This window comes from Myodes glareolus, chromosome 5 (assembly GCF_982192425.1).
Source record: "Myodes glareolus chromosome 5, mMyoGla1.1, whole genome shotgun sequence".
NCBI classification, from domain to species: domain Eukaryota; kingdom Metazoa; phylum Chordata; class Mammalia; order Rodentia; family Cricetidae; genus Myodes; species Myodes glareolus.
In genome coordinates, this window is record NC_142030.1 from 66,032,158 (window position 1) to 66,051,733 (window position 19,576).

General features: G+C 42.7%; 1 protein-coding gene across 3 annotated transcripts in view; it reads left to right on the forward strand.

Moving 5' to 3' along the window:
• Nucleotides 1-19,576, forward strand: part of Brinp2 (BMP/retinoic acid inducible neural specific 2) — a 103,447-nt gene that overhangs the window by 54,300 nt on the left and 29,571 nt on the right. For all 3 annotated transcript variants that reach the window (XM_048421374.3, XM_085688037.2, XM_085688038.2), the window contains exon 2: nt 35-379. In XM_048421374.3, coding sequence (XP_048277331.1) covers nt 111-379 — 269 coding nt within the window. In that variant the 5' untranslated portion in view covers nt 35-110. The remainder of the gene's footprint in view (nt 1-34; nt 380-19,576) is intronic.

Here is a 19,576-nt window from a genome sequence, read left to right on the forward strand (position 1 = left end):
TACCCACCTCACACCTCTCTTTGTATTTTTCTAGTTTGGAGCCCTGGAGGAGCAGCACGGAGTGGGAGAGCGTGGCGAGAGAATGAAGACACTAACCGCCTGGGAGAAGCATGAGGTGGCAGCGCAGCTCTCAGTTTAGAGGGCTTTGGCCGGAGGCCGCCCCATGGGCAGTCCTGCTAGCACTTGGCGTGCCCGGGTGGGTGCTGGCTGCCTCAGCCACCGTGGCCGCTGTGGTCCCGGAACAGCATGCCTCCTCGGCTGGCCAGGCTCCCCTGGACTGGCTGCTCACAGACCGAGGTCCCTTCCACCGCGCCCAGGAGTATGCTGATTTCATGGAGCGTTACCGGCAGGGGTTCACCACCAGGTACAGGATCTACAGGTGAGTGGAGCTCACCTTTGGAGCACCTATGTGCACCTATGGAACACCGCATAGGCAGTGTCCAGCTGGTGTGTCAAGCCTGAAGTTCAAACTGATCAGAATGTTTTCAAGCTGAACTAGAAGTGAAATATGGAGAAACATTGGGCAGAGAAATAAACCTGTGCCATGTTTTGATTTTGTTTTGTTTTGTTTTTTACTTGTTTGGTTCTTTTTCCTTTTTTGTTCTTTTGAAAGAAAACACACAAACTAGAAAACCTGCTGATGCCTCCTGGGGACTTAGAAAAACGTTTTCTATTTATAGATTGTTCTGCCTATAAATTGAGGACAAATCAGAAGGCATGCAGACAGCCTGTGGCCCAGGCTGCAGTGGGTCAGAGTCAAATACTGGGCCCTGTTTTAACCGATGGGTTAGGGACTTTTAGGAGTTGTAATTACTTACTCATGCAAATGAAGAAAGGGAAGTTTCGCTATTGCCTCAGGGATCTGGGGAGCCTGCAGGGTTAGGATCAAACCTACCTTCACCCCTTACAACACAAATGCTTCCCTAACTTTGGCCATGGGAAGAGGCTCATCCCTAGGAACAACCCCACGTGAAAGGCGAATGAGTGTGTCTAGTTGGTCCAGAAGATGTGGGAATAACACATATTCCTGGGTGCTGGAGCACACTGCGGAAGAGGAAAGCTCCTCGACCTACTGACCAGGCAAGGTTAGGGCTCAGACCAGCACATCTCTGGTTTCAAATTTCCCTTTGTACTTTGGCATCCCTGCCCCTCTGCTGTCTCTCTCTCTTTTTCTCTTTTCTGATCTTTTCGGCATTACAAGCATCATCAGCCATTTGGGAGCTTCAGTGGTTTTTTTTTTTTTCTCCCTACTTAAAAACATTTATTTTCTAAACTAGTTTGTTGTTTTTGTAGGTTTTTCAAAACAGGGTTTCTCTGGCTGTTCAGGAAGTCACTTTGTAGACCAGGCTGGCCTCAAACCCTGCCTTCTGAGTGCTGGGATTAAAGGTATGAGCCACCATACTCCGTTTTTAATGCAGATTAATAGGAAGACAATATGGAAAAGCAAAAAGGGAAAGAGAAACACAAAATCGCTCAGGCTTTAGCACCTAGACATTTGTTCACAGTTTAGACATAGGTGTTTCTAGTTCTATGAGTACACTTTTAGACTAAGCACTTAAAATTTCACTTAATTAATTTGATTGTGTTTTTATAATTCTCTCTGGACATGCGTGTGTGTGTGTGTGTGTGTGTGTGTGTGTGTGTGTGTGGTCAGCCTCACACATAACATGGTGCTCACGTGGCAATCAGAGGACCACTCTCAGGATTCAGTTTTTCCTGCCCCCTTATGTGATCCAGGGTGGGGCTCAAGTCATCAGTGCCTCTGTTGATGGAAGCATCTCATGAACCCTCACCTCTGCCCTCTCCCTGACTTAAGAGGGTCATCTCCCCTTTTTATGTCTTCCCCCCGATTTTTAGTGATAAGGAAACTGAGGTCCAGAGGAGTCATACAACTTGCCACAAGCATACAGGGTTAGCTTCCAAATAGTTAGATGCAAGAGTCTGAGTTTATAAAATAGAATTTGAGATACTTGTTATCACTTTCCTGGGATTTTTTTTATTTTTAACATTTATCAAAACTTTGCAACATGGTTAGGTTAATATGGGGTATGAGAAACAAAGGTTAGGGGGATTATGGTGTAGGAAGAGAACAGAACAGAACAGATGCTTCTGGGGCCCAATCACATGGTCTACTACTCTCAAAGTTGGATACAGACCAATGGGACAAGATCAGACAGCTGAGATGCTGGTACACCAAGGACCTTTCCACCTCTCTTTGCTGGCCATATTTATGCACTGTGCTTGGGCCAGCCTGATTCTGGAAGAGACTGCAGCTCACATTCCTTGCTTAAGTGGGATTAGTTCTTTATTTCTTCTAAGAATATAGCAGAGATTCACATCAAATCACCGAGGGAGAAAGTAAATAACTTAGGCTCGGGTTGGTTGAATTAACACCTGCTCAGACAAAACAGAATAGTGGAAGAACCAGAGATAACATTAACTCAACCTTCAATAAGTACATAAGGCTCTAGGCACATGTTCCCACAAATTTTCTATAAGGCAAATTGGGGGGGGGGTGATCTGTTATCCATATTACAAAAAAAAAAACCCTCTGATTTAGCAGAGGATTCTTCCAGTCCAGTAAGATGAGATTTAATTTACCTTCCATGATCTGGTGTATTCAAGCCACACTGAAGCACTCTCTTCAGAAAAATAATTTATTTCTATTGAGTGTATTGGAATCAAAGTCAGGTCAGGAATCCTAATATCACTATGAACTTCACAGAGCTATGGGGAAGAGAAGGACCAAGCCACTGTTTGTTTGTTTCCCTTTCTCTTCTTGGTATCTACCAAGATTCTTCTTCCCCGCATCTCTAAGCCCCAGACCCAAGTATGAAAACCTTAGCAGTCAGTTAACATCTGGGCAGTAGCTCAGAACTGGTCCATGGGGAGTGTCTCTAATCTCTTCTGCACCCTCAACCCTCTATCAGGTAGTAATGGTTTTCTGGTCATTTAATGTGACAAGCTCTTACACTTGTGCTGGCCAGTTTTTCTGGGGTCAGTTATTGCACATGAACCTGAACTTGGAGAAACAGTAACCGGTCATTGCAATAGGAATGCAGCATTCTGACTTGTGACCCTTCGGGGGTGGGGGATAGAGAATGGTCACACGCCAGGGCTCCAGGAGCCTTCTGGGAGATTTGGCTTCAATGATTAAGCAACAATGTTGCCTTTGTAGATATTAGTAGGACTCTATATTATCCCACTGGGAATTCTTTTTTAGTCCTCTTCTTTTTGGATCCCACAGACATTGCCTCTGGAAAATTCAGGACCTTGTTTATGCTGGCTAAAGCAGATCACAGGAAACCGGGAAAATATACACCGAAATTTTAGTAGGGGACCCAAATTTCTCCCCTACTATTCAAAGGGACTGAAAGAAAAGAGTGGACAGAGAATGTCAGAAAGGTTTTGATGAAAATTATTGTGTCTCAAGAAAAATGAGTCTTTCATTTTATTCTTTAAGGGAGCTTTTGGTACCTTGAAATCAGATTGTATCCGCCTATGCTCTCTATATAAAGAGAGAATCAATTGATAGCAAAGAATAAGATTTCCCTAGGGGGTTAGAATGCAACGTGTGGAGTTACTTGGCAACTGTCTCAACCACAAAAATGGAGCCTTCCTTGCCATCTAGCTGTGGATGCTTGAGCAGCAAGAACCTAACAGTAACCCGCCTGATCCCATGTATCTATCCTTAGTCAACTATCAGGCTAAACTCTCAATTTGAGGAGATCACTAATCATTCCAGAATAATTTTAGTCTCTCTACTCATGGACTTCCAGAGAAACGTGCTTATTCCGTTACATTGCTTTCTATAGGCGTGGTGCTTAAGGGTTAAGACTCTAGAGCAAGATGTCCTGGGTTCTAGTTGTGGAACTGAAATTTACTAGCTATATAATGTTTGGTGAACTACTTAATGGCCTTATTTCCTAGTGCCATTATTTGTAAAGTGAAGGCAATAACAGTGCCCACCTCAAAGACTGGTATATAATTAAATTAGCTAGTTGATTCAAGGTACTTGAACTAGTGGTTAATAAATATCATTTATTGATATTAGGTTGTTTTGGTAAGTATTAGTCTGGGCAATAATGGTAAGATGTGATAGGAACCATGGCTGTGATTGTTACGACGTCTGCAGAAACCTATGCAGAATGGAAGAGTTCCTCTGTTTGCTGGTTTAAAGCACTTTACCCTTTACCCCTCAATCTGACCCTTTAAGAGGAAGGCTCTCAAATGAAGAACAACTGACACCCCTCACAATCCTCTTACTGACCACAAGGACTGCTGGAGGGAGCAAGGCGACTTTTGGCCCACTTTGAAACTACAGGCTTAGATCTTGCTCCAGCTGTCAGGGGTAACAGAGCACCAATCCTCGGGTATGTCCTCCAGAGGCTGACCACTGAAGCTCCCTGATCCTGGGTGTGGTGCAGCTAGGAAAAGCGTGTGTGCTGTCTGATTAAGCCCCCAGAAATGATAAGATGGTCTTGGCATTTTCCCTAAAAGCTTTAAAAATCCCACGAACTAACCTCTCAGCATTTGTTTCTCCCATAGAGACATGAGCTGAACCATCGTCCCACTTCTTAGACACCATCTCTCAACAGGCTTCTTAGACAGGCTGTAGGAGTGGAGATCCTGTCTCCAGTTCCATTTGTGACCCCCCAACTGCCCTCACCTTTGATTCACTTCATAGTCCCACACTACAGTAAACACTTAAGTGCCTAACCTCTCACAGCCATGCTATAAGGCAGAAAGAGCCTGTTAGGGTCTTCGGCACTGAGATAGAGTTGGTCAAGGTCAGAGAGGTAGCCAGTCACAGTCAGAAATAGCACTGGGGCTCCTGGCTTGAAGTCTCCTGCTCATTACTCTAGCCCACGCCACTTCCTTTTGACTGCTAAGTGCATCTTCATCATCACACACAACCTAATCAGGCCCCTAAATTGAGATGATGCAAATGTAAATATGGTTTCTCGAAACACTCTAGCAGTAATGTTCCATTCTCTCTCTTCTACAAATCAAAGTAATGAGCAGTCTGGTTTTTTTTCCTTTAATTTCTTTTTGTATTAAAGTTTTAATAGAGAGATAATCATGGGATTGGAAAAAATCCAAGCCTCTATGATAAAACACTTAAGACTAAGAAAGAATATATTAAAATTGAGAAAATTGGGGATCATGCAGAACAGTGAACATAATACGGTGATTGGGAGAAAAGCAAAGTCAGGTGTGAACCCAGACTATTGGCCTTGCCACCTCTGCACACACCTACCTCTTTTTGAACAGGAATGGTCTAGGTTACATTGGAAGTCTGAGACGAAAAGGAAACAAGTGATTAAACAAATAATTGCATTGACAGATGAGACCATTGTATTCTGGAAAAACTCCACAAATTTCTAGACTCTCAGAAGAAAACAGCTCAAAACCAAGTTCATGTAGGATCCACAGAGGCAGCAGCCAAGCATGCGGTGGTTGTGACAAAGAACAAGACAAGAACTTTCCAGCCGGAAGCCCAGTGATAACCCTGAGAAAACACAATCTGCTTGAAATCAAACAGAGTGCAAAGAGGGATCTGGTAATAAAAGGTGACAGGAAGGACCAAGTATTTGATTTACATATCTGAGTTTATTGTCTTTGGATTAGACCCATTGGCATCTCCTGACAGTTTAGTAAAAAGACAGACCCCTCCAGTCTCTCCCTAGACCCACAGAATCAGAATCGACATTTGGAAAAGCTTCAAATCAGCCTCAAAGCTTGAGGAGTACTGCACTGTCCACACTCAGTGTGTGGAGCTGAGAGAACAAGAATGACCATGACCATGCTGCAGAGCCTAGCCTGGTGGCACATTCTGTAATCCCAGCAGCATGAAGCTGAGGCAGGAGGATCATAAGTTTAAGGTCAATTTGGGCCTGCCTACAGAGACCTTATCCCTTGTCAGGAACCAATTTTGACAACAGTATCACTTTCCAGGGTAGGGGCATGGAAATTAGAAAAGTAGTAAAGAGAATGGAGCCACGAATGAAAATAATAAAACAGAAAACATAGGGGAGTCCCGGAAGGGAGTTCCAGTGAGGACTAAAGTCACCTGCGCTTAATTTCCATTTGCTTAAAATAGCCCCAACCCTAAAAGGTAGGAGTAAGATAAAAAAAAAAAAAAACTGCATTAACAGGATACAAGAAAATGAACAGACCAGTTGAAGGTTGTGGACTACATTCTTAAACATTCTGTTGCAAGAACAAGACAAGTAATGCTCACACCCTAGACCAAAACATTCTGTAGGCAAACTGCTCCCTAGGTGGAATCCATTGCTATATCCCTAAGTGAGTAGGAACTTAGTTGGATCCTTAAACTTTTGTTTGAGGTAGAAACATATCTATTTCTCTATACCTGAAATATAAGGTCTGGATATTAGCCACACCTGTTGACAGTAACCTTGAGAGAGCAGAACTCTGACCTAAATGTAGGTGGGACCTTTGTTTGAGGTAGAAACGGACAATAATGTTGAAGGAAGAGAAGTAAGTTCCAACTCTCTGACCTTGGCTCAGGGTGGAATGGCAACAACTCTGAGCACTGAAACTCTGACCTTCAGACAAGGTGGAAGTAGACTCACTTTTTGGGGCCTCCACAATCCCCAAAACAAAACCAAGGGCAAGGATGACCGGGAAAGACGAGGAGAAATGGTCTTATGGGAAGTCACCGTCCCTCACGGTGCATCTGCAGTGGAGAGTTTGAACAGAAACTGTTACAAATGAAAGGGAATAACAGTTGAGGGAGGTTAAATTTAGGAGTCATTAGTACCAAGGCACATGAACTAATAAGAATAGTTGTAGCCGCTTGGAATAAAACTTTAGAAACAGGAAAGCTGCAGGGCCTCAGAGCAGCCTGCGGGCGCCTCCAGGGAGATGGGGAGGTGAGGAGCAGAGCGCAGCTGTGGATGCAATCACGGGAGGAGCACCAGAGCTGATTTATCATCCAGACCACGTCTCGACGACAAGCAAATACTGATTTGGATAAACAGTGAACCTTGGGAGAGGCACCATCGCCAATTAAGAGATCACGATCCACATAAATAAATGGCAACCAAAGGCAACCTCGGTCTGCTTAGGTACATCCCAGCGATTTCTCAGGCGTTCATTACCACAAGTGAGATAGAGAAAGCTTGTGTTATCATGCTGCTGCAGGACTCCCGAAGGAGCCGTGGCCTCAGGAGCATAAATAGGCAAGGAAGAAATTTCTGGAGAAAGACCAGAGCCCAAGAAAACTGGTTGATCTCCAAAATCATTACTCAGTTTACATTTTGGTTACATGGAGCTTGTTAAAACCGAAGATGGGAAGGGATATCCATCAACTGGTTTTATGATTCAAAGCTGATCACACTTTGAGGCATATGGCAAGGATGAGTTTGCAGTCATGGTTACAGACGCACTCTCTCAGATGAGAGGAATGAGGACACAGGAAAAGACTGAACAAAATGGGTTAGAAGTTGCGTTAACTAAAAGTGGGGTGGTGACTAACTGAAAAACCATGCCAACATAAATGTTCATCTAGATTGTAGACCCAACAGAAGGCATTTTGATACATCGAGGAATTTTATTCTGGAAATGTCTAGAAGTTGAGCCTCAGCATGTTCTCCTTTTGCAAACTCCTGTCTGCTGTTGTGAAAACCTACCACACCTGCATTGCACACCTATATGAAGTCCTGGAATTTGAGGGCTAATTGAAAATGTGCACTGTTCTCTTGAAGCAAGGCTATAAAGACACAGCCCTGAAGTTCATAGGAGAGCAACTGGTATTTTTGACAGACATTTTAGAGAGACAGTTCTGCTTAGTGCCTCACTGGATTTCATGAAATAACAAACCATGAAATAAGGAGACATAGCTTTTGACTGGATTGAATTTCTAGGTGAGTTCATTTGGAGAGAGTGCTCAGTTATTTGGCATGCATAGGTTTGGGGACTGGTAAAATGGAATGCTTAGACAAGCCCTGGTGGGTAGCTGGAGAATCTGCTGGGGAGAACTGGTGGGGTGGGATTACAGACCCTGGGGAGTGCAAGTGGTTAGATCTCAGGCAGCCAATCCCATGTGGCAACTATGAATGTCAAGGCATGTAAGACTATGGCCCTCCTCTCCTTGTTCTTACATATTTGCTTCAAAAATGCTCAAAGTATCTTTTTGACACTGCTTTCTTGTAGGGTGCAATTTTAAAGATTTCTCAGAAGTAGGGGCATGGCATTTTATAACATTGGGGGTATATGGAACAAACCAAAAGTACTTCTGTGAACAAGAAAGATAATGCCAAATGAAATTTTTCCTGTTTCTACTTTGAAAAAATGGATTGTCAGTACTTACCTGGTGAGAAAATAGCAAGTAGTTCTTTAAAGTTCTATAATGCTAGGTGTTCAAATGCAAAACTAGCATCATTTGTGCTTAAAGCATGGATGAAAGCAATCTTGTAACATCACGCATTTGCTCATGAGGTCTTTACCCAAATACTGCTTATCGAGTCTCCCTTGTCAAAAGCATCCTAGGCACTATAACAGGGTACAAAAGAGAGAGAAATAGGATCCTAACGATTGCTAGAGAATCAGGAGCAGTTTGAGTAACAGAATAGACACTGGAAAACACACTGAGACATAGCTCCTCAAGATCTAGGAGGAAGACAACACCCAACGACTGGTAGAGAGAACTGGTTCATGGGTACTGAGTTAGAAAGCCAGGTCCAAGTCCCCCAGATCATAATGACGGTTATCCCAAATACACCCATCCTTTTTAGGGTCATATCCAAGTTGAGTTAAGATTACAAGAGTAGAGAGAAAATACAAAACAAAGGGAGATTTGGGAGGAGAGAGTGTTCCGTGAGTGTCATCTGCACTCCGCACTCTTGTCTAGCATTTATGGTGCCTACCTGCTCATACACACACCAAAGAAAGAGAAGAGAAAAAGAAAGAAAGGGAACTACCTGGGTGGCCAAGGAGGGAGATCAGGATCACTTACGTTTTCAGACAAGATTTAGTAGAGAGATCTTGAGTCAGTCAGGCAGAGAAAAAGATTAAATCTTTGCTTCAAGAAATAATTAATTTTATTCATGAATGAATTGTTTCTTACAGATACTCTAGAGCAGGGAGGAAGAGTGCCTCCAGAAACTGTCACGACACAGACACAAGCAGACAGGGACACTGGCTGGTCACGTGCTCCTTTTTCTTCTATCTTTTTTTCATCTTTCAAGAGATGAGCTTTTTCTGGGTCAGAGATTCTCATTTTTTTTTGTTTCTTTATTCAGCATCTGCTGCGTTTCTCCCAACTCAGAGCTTCCCACATCTCCCACCAGAAAATTATTTCAGTACACAGAGCTTGGAACGGAGAATGGCCCACAACAAGGTCTTTGAATATGAGGCACCTGTTTAGTGTCTAAGTGAGCTGATGCCACAGATGCTGGGGGGGCAGTCCAGGTCCAGGGAGATCAAGCCCCCAGGAAGCCACTAAATAAAAGCCATTCAGTATGGCTAAGGTCTGTGGTGCACTCAAAGACCTCGCGAGAGGAGTTTGACTCCAAAGTCAATTACCCAGCTGCCTCTGCAGGATCAGAAACGGTTGAATATACTACAAGATAATGAAGACAAGTTTGCAGATCAAGGTTTAGACATCAGAGTGAGATGGGGTATTCTAACCCTCCCATCTCATCCCTGTCCTAAGCTAAAAACATTTGCAACTGACTTATTCAGCTGATGGGTTGACCCAGTCTTAAGGGAAATGGAGCTGGTCTCAATGGGTGACATATATAGGAGGGCAGATGAGTGGCCTGTGAGGAGGGGCAGAGAGCCAGAGGGTTGTCTACTGCCTGAGGCCAGAGAGTCCCAAAGACAACAGGCATTGGTGAGCAGATTGCTTACTGCATAGCCTGAGCTACGCAAGGATCACCCCAAAGAAGAGAATTTCTCCAAACTCCTGATCTTACTGTGGGAAGCAATGAGTGAGAGGCAAAGAAAATTGCAGGTTGTACAAGAACCACCATAACCGGTTGAATGTTTTTATTTCTCAGTTTTAAAATATCTATTTTTAATTTAAAGGCACATGTATGACTTGCGTCTCTGTCTCCTCTGTCTGTGTACACATGTGTGCCTGCAGCGGTCATAAGAGGACATCAGATCCCCTGGGACAGTAGTCACAGGTGCTTGTGTGCCCCACAGTATGGGTGCTGGGAACCCAACTCCAGCCCTTCTGCAAGAAAAGAAAGTGCCCTTAATCCCTGAGCTCTGTCTCTAGCCTAGCACTGTTTTTTAACATCGAGAAGGAAAGCAAGGAATGCTCTCTTCACTAATATTAATGGTATTCTTAAATAAGAGCCAATATAAACATTCAACATTTGTGCATGCTTGTATGGTGTACACATTACATGTGGGTTTACACATGCTTGTGCCTTTGCACAGTGACCAGAGCTATCGAGCATCTTCGCTTGCTTTCTGCCTTGTTCACTGAGATATAGTCTTCCACTATACCAGGAGATGACTCTCTTTTGGAACTGGTGGTGGCTAACAACCCTCAGCAATCTTCCTGTTTTCATCACCTGTGCTCTGGGGTCACATGCAAGAAACTTGCAGTCACTCCTGACACTCTCTGTGGTTGCTGAGATCTGAATTCAGTTCCTCACACTGTGCAGTAGGTTCTCTTACCCACCAAGTCATCTCCCCAGCTCAACATTCAACACCTATTACTTAAAAAGCTTCTAATAAGAATTCTATGAGGGAGGGTGTGCTCTTTGTAACCCATTTATTGAGCGAAAATCACAGCCACCGGGAAGTTTCAGTTCTCAGAGGAAGCCTGGCTATTCAATGATCATTGTGCAGTTAAAACATCATCTGAGCTAGGGATACTTAATATTCCCAGAGAAATGATGTCCTCCACTCCTCCATGTCTACATGCACCTCTCTTCCCTTTAGCATCCCAGTAGATTCTTGACACAGAGAAGACAAGCCTCAAGGGGCAGTAAGGTGGCTTGTCCCACCTTGAGTTCCTGCAATCTTCACTTTCCACCAGATTTCCCCATCTGCACTCAGCCACTGGGGAACCCCGAGCTAGAGGAAGCCTCGCTGAGTTCTCCTGTAACAGTCTCCCCACGGCAAGTTCTGTATGTGTGAGCTTCGCACCACTGTATTTTTCCACACGGGACACAGTGTAAATCGGATTTCTGTAAACCAGATCCTCTACTGGAGGGGCCCTTAATGTCATTTCCCTGATACAATACCTTATTTCTTGCCTGGCAATGGCTCATAAAAATTCAATGGTAAGTAAATTTGAGTAAATCCCTGGTCCTAACTTTTAGGAGCAGGTAGACACTGATTTACAAATATACATGTCCATTTCGAAGCATCTAGTATTTCAAAGGCTATCTATAGAAAACCAAAGGAAACTTGCAATACTGCAAGTATTCTGTTGTTTGGGAAATTGCAAATTTGGGTTAAAAGTTTTTTTGTTTTTTTTTTTTTTAAAATTGGTACAGACGAGGTTTCTATATGTGTTCAGATGGCCCTGCCTGACATCACTTCCACACTACCCTGTACTGTTAGATGGGAGAGTGAGAGGGGCCGGGACTGGGAGTCCTGTGCAGCATTGCTGTGCCCTGATTCCGTCACCCCACTCCTACCAGGCTCTCCCCCAAACCAGAGATTTACCTACTCTCCCCCATCTCTGCAGAAAACAAACTCTGCATGCCAGTGACTCAGAGTGAACACGTCTCACTCCCTGGGCTGGAGGCTCTGATGGGAAGAACCCTGTGTAGGTAGAACGTTCATTACAACCCCAGGACCTGGGAGAATTCTCATTTTCCTAGTGTGTCAGGAGAGCCTGGGCCTCACCTGGGGACATGCTAGTGACGAAGGAAGGACAGGAAAGAAGGTTCTTTGGGGAATGACTTCTTGTGGATGCATAGAGGCATGTAAACACCTAATGATCCCTTGCCATGGGTACATCATTGGTTTGTTAGTAACAGAGGTAAACTTTGGCAGGGAAACCAAACTCTTACTTGCTGATTCTGTATCTGTTCTAAATTATGAATTTGATTAAGGGGGCATGGAGAGGCAAGGAGGCTGTAGGAATCTTTTAAAGTAGGCCTGGTTCATGAAATAGTCACGTGTATGTGTGACTTCATAGGAAAAAAAATGTGGCTTGAGGCTGACAATATGGTTTTTGGTTTCTGCAAGAACTAAAAAAGCCATTTGCATTTTTTGGCACTTGGATGTCACAGCCAGAGCAGAAGCTTAGAACTGAGGACTGTGGGGATTATGAGCTTGAGATGAGGAGCCAAATGTGCACAGAGAGAATCTGGGTGAGCAAGGCAGTCTGATGACATGAAATGGCTCACTACAAGAACTAAGTAATACTTGGATGTCTGAATTAGAAGGAAACTCCAAAATCACTCATTTCCTAACTAGCACGGACAACCAGTTCTACAGTCTCACAATGGTGGTTAAACGGCTTGGCTGGAGCAGTTCCCAGCACAGGGATTTACCGAAGCCCATTTCCATTGAGCAGGAGCTTAAAAAAAAAAAAAAAACTATGATGCTTTCTCTCCCTTCCTCCTACCCTCCTTTCCTCCCATCCTTTCTCTTCTCTCTCCCTGCACTCTTCCTCTCTCCTTTTTTATATCCTTTTCTCTTCCTTCTTTTATTTTCCTCAGAGAGATCCCTACTCCACAGCCCAGGTTGAGTGGAACTCACTATGAAGCCAATACTGAAACTCAAACTCATGGCCATCCTCCTGCCTCAATTCTCAGATGCTATGAAGATCTTTCTGGAATGGAATCTGTTTTTCTCTCTGTAAAGTCACTGCATGCTCTGGACTCTGTGTTCTCTTCTCTGAGTTAAGCCTAAGCCCTTCTATGTTCCTCCAGTCCTCAGTACACTCCCAGAGGTTCCCGTCTTCTCCTCCCTCTCCCCTCCACACCCTCTCCTAAGCCACCCTTGTTTATTTTACCCCAACACTCCAAGTTTTATCTCTCTTCCTAAAGAAAACAAATGGAATTTATTTTGACAAGGTTCTCTCTTTAAGCCAATTCTAGTTCCCAGGGACCATCCTTGTTTGCTCACTTTCAGAGTTCTTATAAATTGTCACAGAGCAGTATCTGTTGCCCACGTTAGAGCTTCTGACAGCCAACTTCTCTTCTTTGAAGCATTCTCTGTAGTTCTGGATGGTGAGCAGCGCTGGCTCTAGGTCACAGGCACACATCAGTACACAGGGTCATATCTTAGGGGCTGAAGTATCACAGCTGCCAGAGTTGGAAATATGTAAAGAAGTGAGAAAAGAATCTAGAAAGTTTTTATTCAAGTTCAATGTAGGAGAAATGTTCTGACTTTTGTTTTCCAGCTTCTCTAACATCCCCACCCACATCCAGTTTGCTCTGACTTTGCATGCCTGAGCTTAATCTCTGTGGTAAACCAATGACCAGAACAAAACTTGTCCTACTGCACTCCTGTGTCTCTTATGGGCCATCCTGATAGGAGCAGCCATGCCTCTGCTGAGACTGTCACCTCTACTCTAACCTTGCCCCATCCAAACTATATGGTTTCAAGTCCAGCCTTCTCCCTTCTCTTGGATTCAACATTGACCACTTGCATTTTTGTCTTCATCTGAACTCTATCTTGTCAATTGGTCCCTCTGACCCAAAGGATAAAGTTCAGGTGTAATTTCATCTAGTCCTTCTTCTACCTATAGTCAATGAGTACTAAACTCAAGCCACTAAGTTCTCATTCCCATTGCTCTGACCCTAATGCATAGTTAGAGATCCACCCAGTCACAGGAGGCTTATTTGACAACATGTCCTTCTGTGTCTCATGTCCTCTTCCTGCAAAGCTATTTCCATACCTTCTTGCTGAGTTCCTACACACCCTCCAAACAAGTCCACTTTGACTTTTGCCAGAAGGCTGGTTACTTCTATCAAGATTCTCCATCTCCTTATTTCTGTAATAGACCTCACAATTTTGTGTGCTTATGTATCTTTTTTTGTCACTTGTCTGTGAGATCTTTTGGGCAAAGGACACATCTTATATCACCTTCCTGTTTCAGCACCATGTCTGCACCATAGAAAGACAGAAAAAGAGGACAAAACCATTCAGTAGCAGTTGGATTGTGTGGGACTGAATTAGATGCAGCCTACAAAAGTGGTGGAAACTCTAGGCTCTTGAATAGGCTTCCTGGATTTCTGCTGCATCTCTGATAGATACGTAACATTGTATAAGTGGCTTTGGCATGTCTGAGCTTCATTTTCTCAACAGTAAAGCTGGTAGAATAGCAATACTTTAATTACTCAGAGATTACTAAAATTAGATTTGTTGTACTTCAAGATAGATGATTAGTATTTGTGTATATGTGTGAGGGAGGTAAATATGGAAAATACCAGAGTGGTAAATCTAAACAAATGTGTGAGGAGAAAATGTGGAGAGGTTTTCTTAGAAAGAGCAAAGAGAGGAGAGTTAGTCTCCCCCTGTCAAACTTGTTTTACTATATGGAAATCCAAGCATACATCAAATTTATCGCTTCAAATTTATGCACTACTCTCTTTAACTGTAGCCTGAGTTAATCTTTTGATTTTATAGTTATAGGACAGTTTAAAATAAATCCTGCATGGCTATGGTTCTCTCACCGTGCAGACCTTCCCCAACAAGATCCAGTAGCCTACACATGAGAGCCGCAAGACCAACGCCATTTTCCACGTGTATCCAAAAAGCTAGAAGAGAGAACCAATGAGCTGAGAAGTGGATGCCCATCTGCTTGGCCAAGCAAACTACACGCATAATACAAGTCACCAAAACAGACCCTTGCTAGTTGGACAATAAGATTCAACAATATTTCACCTGGTTGGAAAAAATCAGGCTGATATAATTCAGATAGTATTAGTCAGAGCAGGCTAAGTGCTGAAACAAACAGTCTCACAAATCTTGACAGGGCGATAGTCTACCCTTTTCTGCTCATTTACACTAAAATATAATTTATAGGAAGGACTCAAACAGATTGCTTGAGGACTTCATTCTGGGCTGAGACTCTCTTGACCGAAAAGACTTTGCCATTCCTCGAGACCTGACATCCAGCCTTCTCCTGGATCCTCGTAGATGAGGAAAGAGAACACATGAAGAACTGGGCTGGAGTTTTGTCCTCTAGGCCTGTGCTCACCTTCTATTGTCTAGAATTCAGTTACATGGCTAAGCATGAAGAGAAGCTTGTGGGTGGGAGGAGCAGGGAGGCTTGACCATCTGTGAGTCCAAGACAGAAAATGGAAATAGCCTACAGCACAACTTTATAATCTCTTCCACAAAGGGTGGAATGTAAGAAAGTAGAAGGCAGAGTCAGAAATTTAAGTTGAAAGTGTCAGCTTCACAAATTAGGATAAAGGTGGCCTTCCTTCTGTGTGTCTTATGACAAAAAGACTAGATCTTTAAGGTGACATAGGGTGCTGGGTGATCACAAAATCACTGCTACATAACCATGCCTTTATCTTTAGAAATGATACACAAAATGATATGGCTCAGTAGAATCACTGACATATAAGGACAGAACTTATTTCTCAGTTACACTGCTATACAATAATGCGTTATCTTGAGGAATGATACAGTAGTCAAGTGAAAGAATAATGGGAAGGTGGACACTAGAAAGAACAGAGACTTCATCACTTGGCAAACTGTGTGTCCTTGATAAGATACTCTTATCTCCTATTTCAGATATGAAATAGAACAGAAACGTTTGGTATGTATTATTTAATAATTGCCACTGTTATACATATAAAATAGAACAATATTCAGTATGTTAAAATGGTCATTTCTTCAGATCATGTATGTGTATTGACTGCAAGATCTTTGCCTCATGCTTAAGATGGGCAAGGGGTCACTAGGTCTGTCTCCTAATGGCACTTATTTTAGGGTCAAAGCTAAAAGGACAGAACTAAAAGAACACCTCAAGAGTGTGATTTTCCTAGAGAGGATAGAGGAGCAGCTGAGAGAGATGATAGATAGTGGCTCTTGAGGAATCATCCAGGAATGGTCACACTGTCTCTTTGGCCTTCATTCCTTTGCCCAAAGCAAAGTCATACAACCACAGTCTGAATATATGGGGCTGAGAAATAAGCTCTACCCTGAGAAGTGAACGTTTCTTCTGAGCCATGTATTGAGGACCTAAAACAGGCATGATTGAGGATTCAGTCTACTACACTGACATTTGAACAATCTCCATGAAGGTTTTAAAATATGTAAAACATCCAGTCCCGTTCCTGGTGGCATAGAGGCCCAGTGAAGACTGGACCCATGCTAATGTTCATGAAGAACATGTGAGCGATGATGAAGGTGATGATGCAGTCAGTGTACTGTCACTTGCCTCTAGTGAACTCTCGCTGTCTCGGAACACATCAGTCTGGGGGTGTTTAGAAAAAATGCATTGACAAAGTCAAGTGCAAGAAGTAAAAGTTGACCATCAAGGACTAGAGATGTGGGTATTCTTATAAGAATTAATAGTTGGCCAAAGAAAAGGATCCTGTATAGAAAGCAAATGCATCTAAATAGCAGACGGCCTACCTCATTTCAATATGAGTAAAATTTTAAGAGTACTGGAAGGAACTCCAGCCTGTGGGAATTATCTTAAAGTGAAATGGCTAATGGGAAGCTGAGGATGGAGCCTACTGAAGAGAAGGCTAGAATGGACTGTGGGCTTGCTGAGAAACAGGCACACCAGGAGGTGAGCCATGGGGAGGAGGGTCATTTCCCCACAGGTGAACAGATGAGCTTTAGAAGACAAAGATGGGGCTTCTGGATCTGGACAGCACTCGGTATCCTGTTCAGTCTCTTCTGGTCTTATCATTTCACTGGCCCTTCATTGCAAAGAATCTATTGCATTTCATGTTGACTCCACAGACATGCCACTTCTGGTGCCCTCTTCACATCCCCAAGCTCCAAAGGGCAGTGTGACTCACCAAACAGTGATCTCTTCCTCCTCCTCTAAGCTTGACTCTCCCTTCCCCACCTCTTCCAATCAGCCTTAATTAAACTGTTTGAAAGCTGCAGCTTGATTTTAATTAGAGCAAAATTGAAAAGATTAGAATGAAATTGGCCAATCATTGTTTACGGGCCGTTGTTTGAGAACACAGCAGGCTGCTAAATTACCTCCATGCCAGGCTTCTTGAGTTCTTCCAGACAGTGAGGACAGGGCACTAGAACATCAAGGAAGTACAGCCCTCCTGTCTCCTCTTGTACTTTCAAGGTTGTAGGGGATGAGGTCATATTTAACCCAGTGATTTCAAAATGAAAGCTTTATTGCCTGCGATCCCTCCTATGTAAAATAGTGGGAAAAAAAAGGACTGTCTAGGTAGGGTGACAATAGTGAGTTTGGGAACCTGAGTTTGAGGCCAGCCACCAAAGACATAAAATCATTACTAGCATGACCCAGAAGCTAGTCAAATTCAACTGCTAATCGGCTGAGACTTGGGGCCGATCACTTTTCTCAGTTTCCAGTGTCCTTTCTTGTTAACTTGTAAAAGGTTAATAGTTGGTTAATAATATTCCCTTTCTCCCCTCCAAGGTTTTTATAATAAACTAGCTAAACATGTATGAAAATTGTTTGCAGTTTAAGAAAAATACTAAAAGATTTCACTATACCCATATAAGAAATTATGTTTGTTATTATCATTTCTTTTTATGACTTGTATTAATCATGTCTCATTCATTATAGCAGTATAAACTCTAATAGCCAAGAACATTATAGTAATCTGTTGTCGAGCTAGAAATTTTTTGATGATATGATATGTCTAGAAGTACTTTGCTCTGTATAGGAGCCAAAATACTTATAGATCTCAATGCCCTTAAAATAATGATCTTGAGAATCTGAAATGTTCTTAGCTGAGTCTCTGAAGTGAACGACTGGAATCCCTCAAAGCCCTTGCTGGCTTTGACTATTTCTGTGGTGGAAAATTAGTTGAAGGTACGTTACATTTGTTTATACTGTGGAATATATATTTAATGATGCAAAGATGTGTTGCATTCTTTTATACTGCATTTGTTTAACTCTGTGAAACTGTGTTATTTTGCCTGTCTCAAACACCTGATTTGTCTAATAAAGAACTAAATGGCCAATAGCTAGAGAAGAGAAAGGATAGGCATGGCTTGCAGACAGAGAGAAGAAATAGGAAGAGAAATTTGGGAAGAGAAGATGAAGGAGTGATTAAAGAAGCGGCCAGTCACCCAGCCATACATCAAGTCACAGAGTAAGAAGTAAAGAAAGGTATATAGACTAGAGAAAGACAAAATCCCAGAGGCAAAGGGTAGACAGGATAATTTAATTTATGAAAAGCTGACTAGAAACAAGCCAAACTAAGGCCAGACATTCATAAGAGAGAATAAACCTCCATGTGATTATTTGGGAGCTGGTTGGTGGGCTTCCAAAGAGTAAAAACAAAACAAAAACCAACTAAACATTCCTGTGAGTTTTTTTAGCTTAAAACTGTGATCCTATGAAATAAGAAAAATGACAGTATTTCTGCACGGCATATTGAACCCTGGGTGTATGGGACATTGGCAGAGACATGGATTATGAGAAGGCCTTATGAAGAAACTCTTTAGGAAAATCAATGACGCAATACTCAGTGGTTCTTACTGAGCCTCCTGTGTCCAATCAGCAAGCCCTAACCTGTCCAGAGAAACATCTCTCTAAGAAAAAGGTGAGCTCAGAGAACCCAATACTTACATTTATCCAGAACCGGTTGAGGTGTGAGAAATATTCTGAAAAATCATGGGTTGGCAGTTTAAGTAGACTAAGAAAGTCATGGAAGATGACAAAATCATTCATGTTTTTGGCTTAAGTCCTCTTCATTGTTCTAAAGTTCTTAAATAGCTTATTCAACAACCTATTCTGTACCTTCCTTCATTTTTCAAGGAAATCCAGACACACTTTTTTATGATCAGGGTCCATTCCATAGCAACTACTTGGAGAATGATAATTTAGTCCTTTTACATCATAGTAGTCCCTTTGAGCATCGAAGTTTGGTGATGCCTCTCCAAAGAGAGGTTACTGAAAATAGACTAGAAGAGTCCAAAATGGAAAGGAGCAATAGTGATTATTTAAGCCCTTTTGTGTGGGCCATTTTCAAGCTACAAGATGGCGCTTGGTGCTAGGCATCCTGGGCTCTACAGCTGTCTTAAGATTTCCCCCACCTCTCAGGGAGTCCCAATCCTATTCTGAGAACTGTCGCCTGAGTGAGCAGGTGATGATTGGTTGACTGTGCTGGAAACAGCAATGATTCCTGGAGTCTTACTCGGGAGGAACAAATGGCTCCCAGCACACAGGAGTGCACTGACTCTAGGCTAGGATGCTGCCAAGTCTGCAGGGGTGCCATGGTGAATGCACACACAGAGAGCTGCCAGCTCAGAGAATATGTGGAACTTGACTTTCAGATAACCGTGGTAATGTGATGAGCATATTTCCCCAATAAAGGTGGAAAGATAAAGATTCATTAGAAAATCAGTAGTAAAAAAAGTAGTTCTAGCATAAAGTCTCAGTGCAGCTATGTGCAGTTTAGACTACTATTCGTTATTACTAGATTTCAACTTTTAAACATCT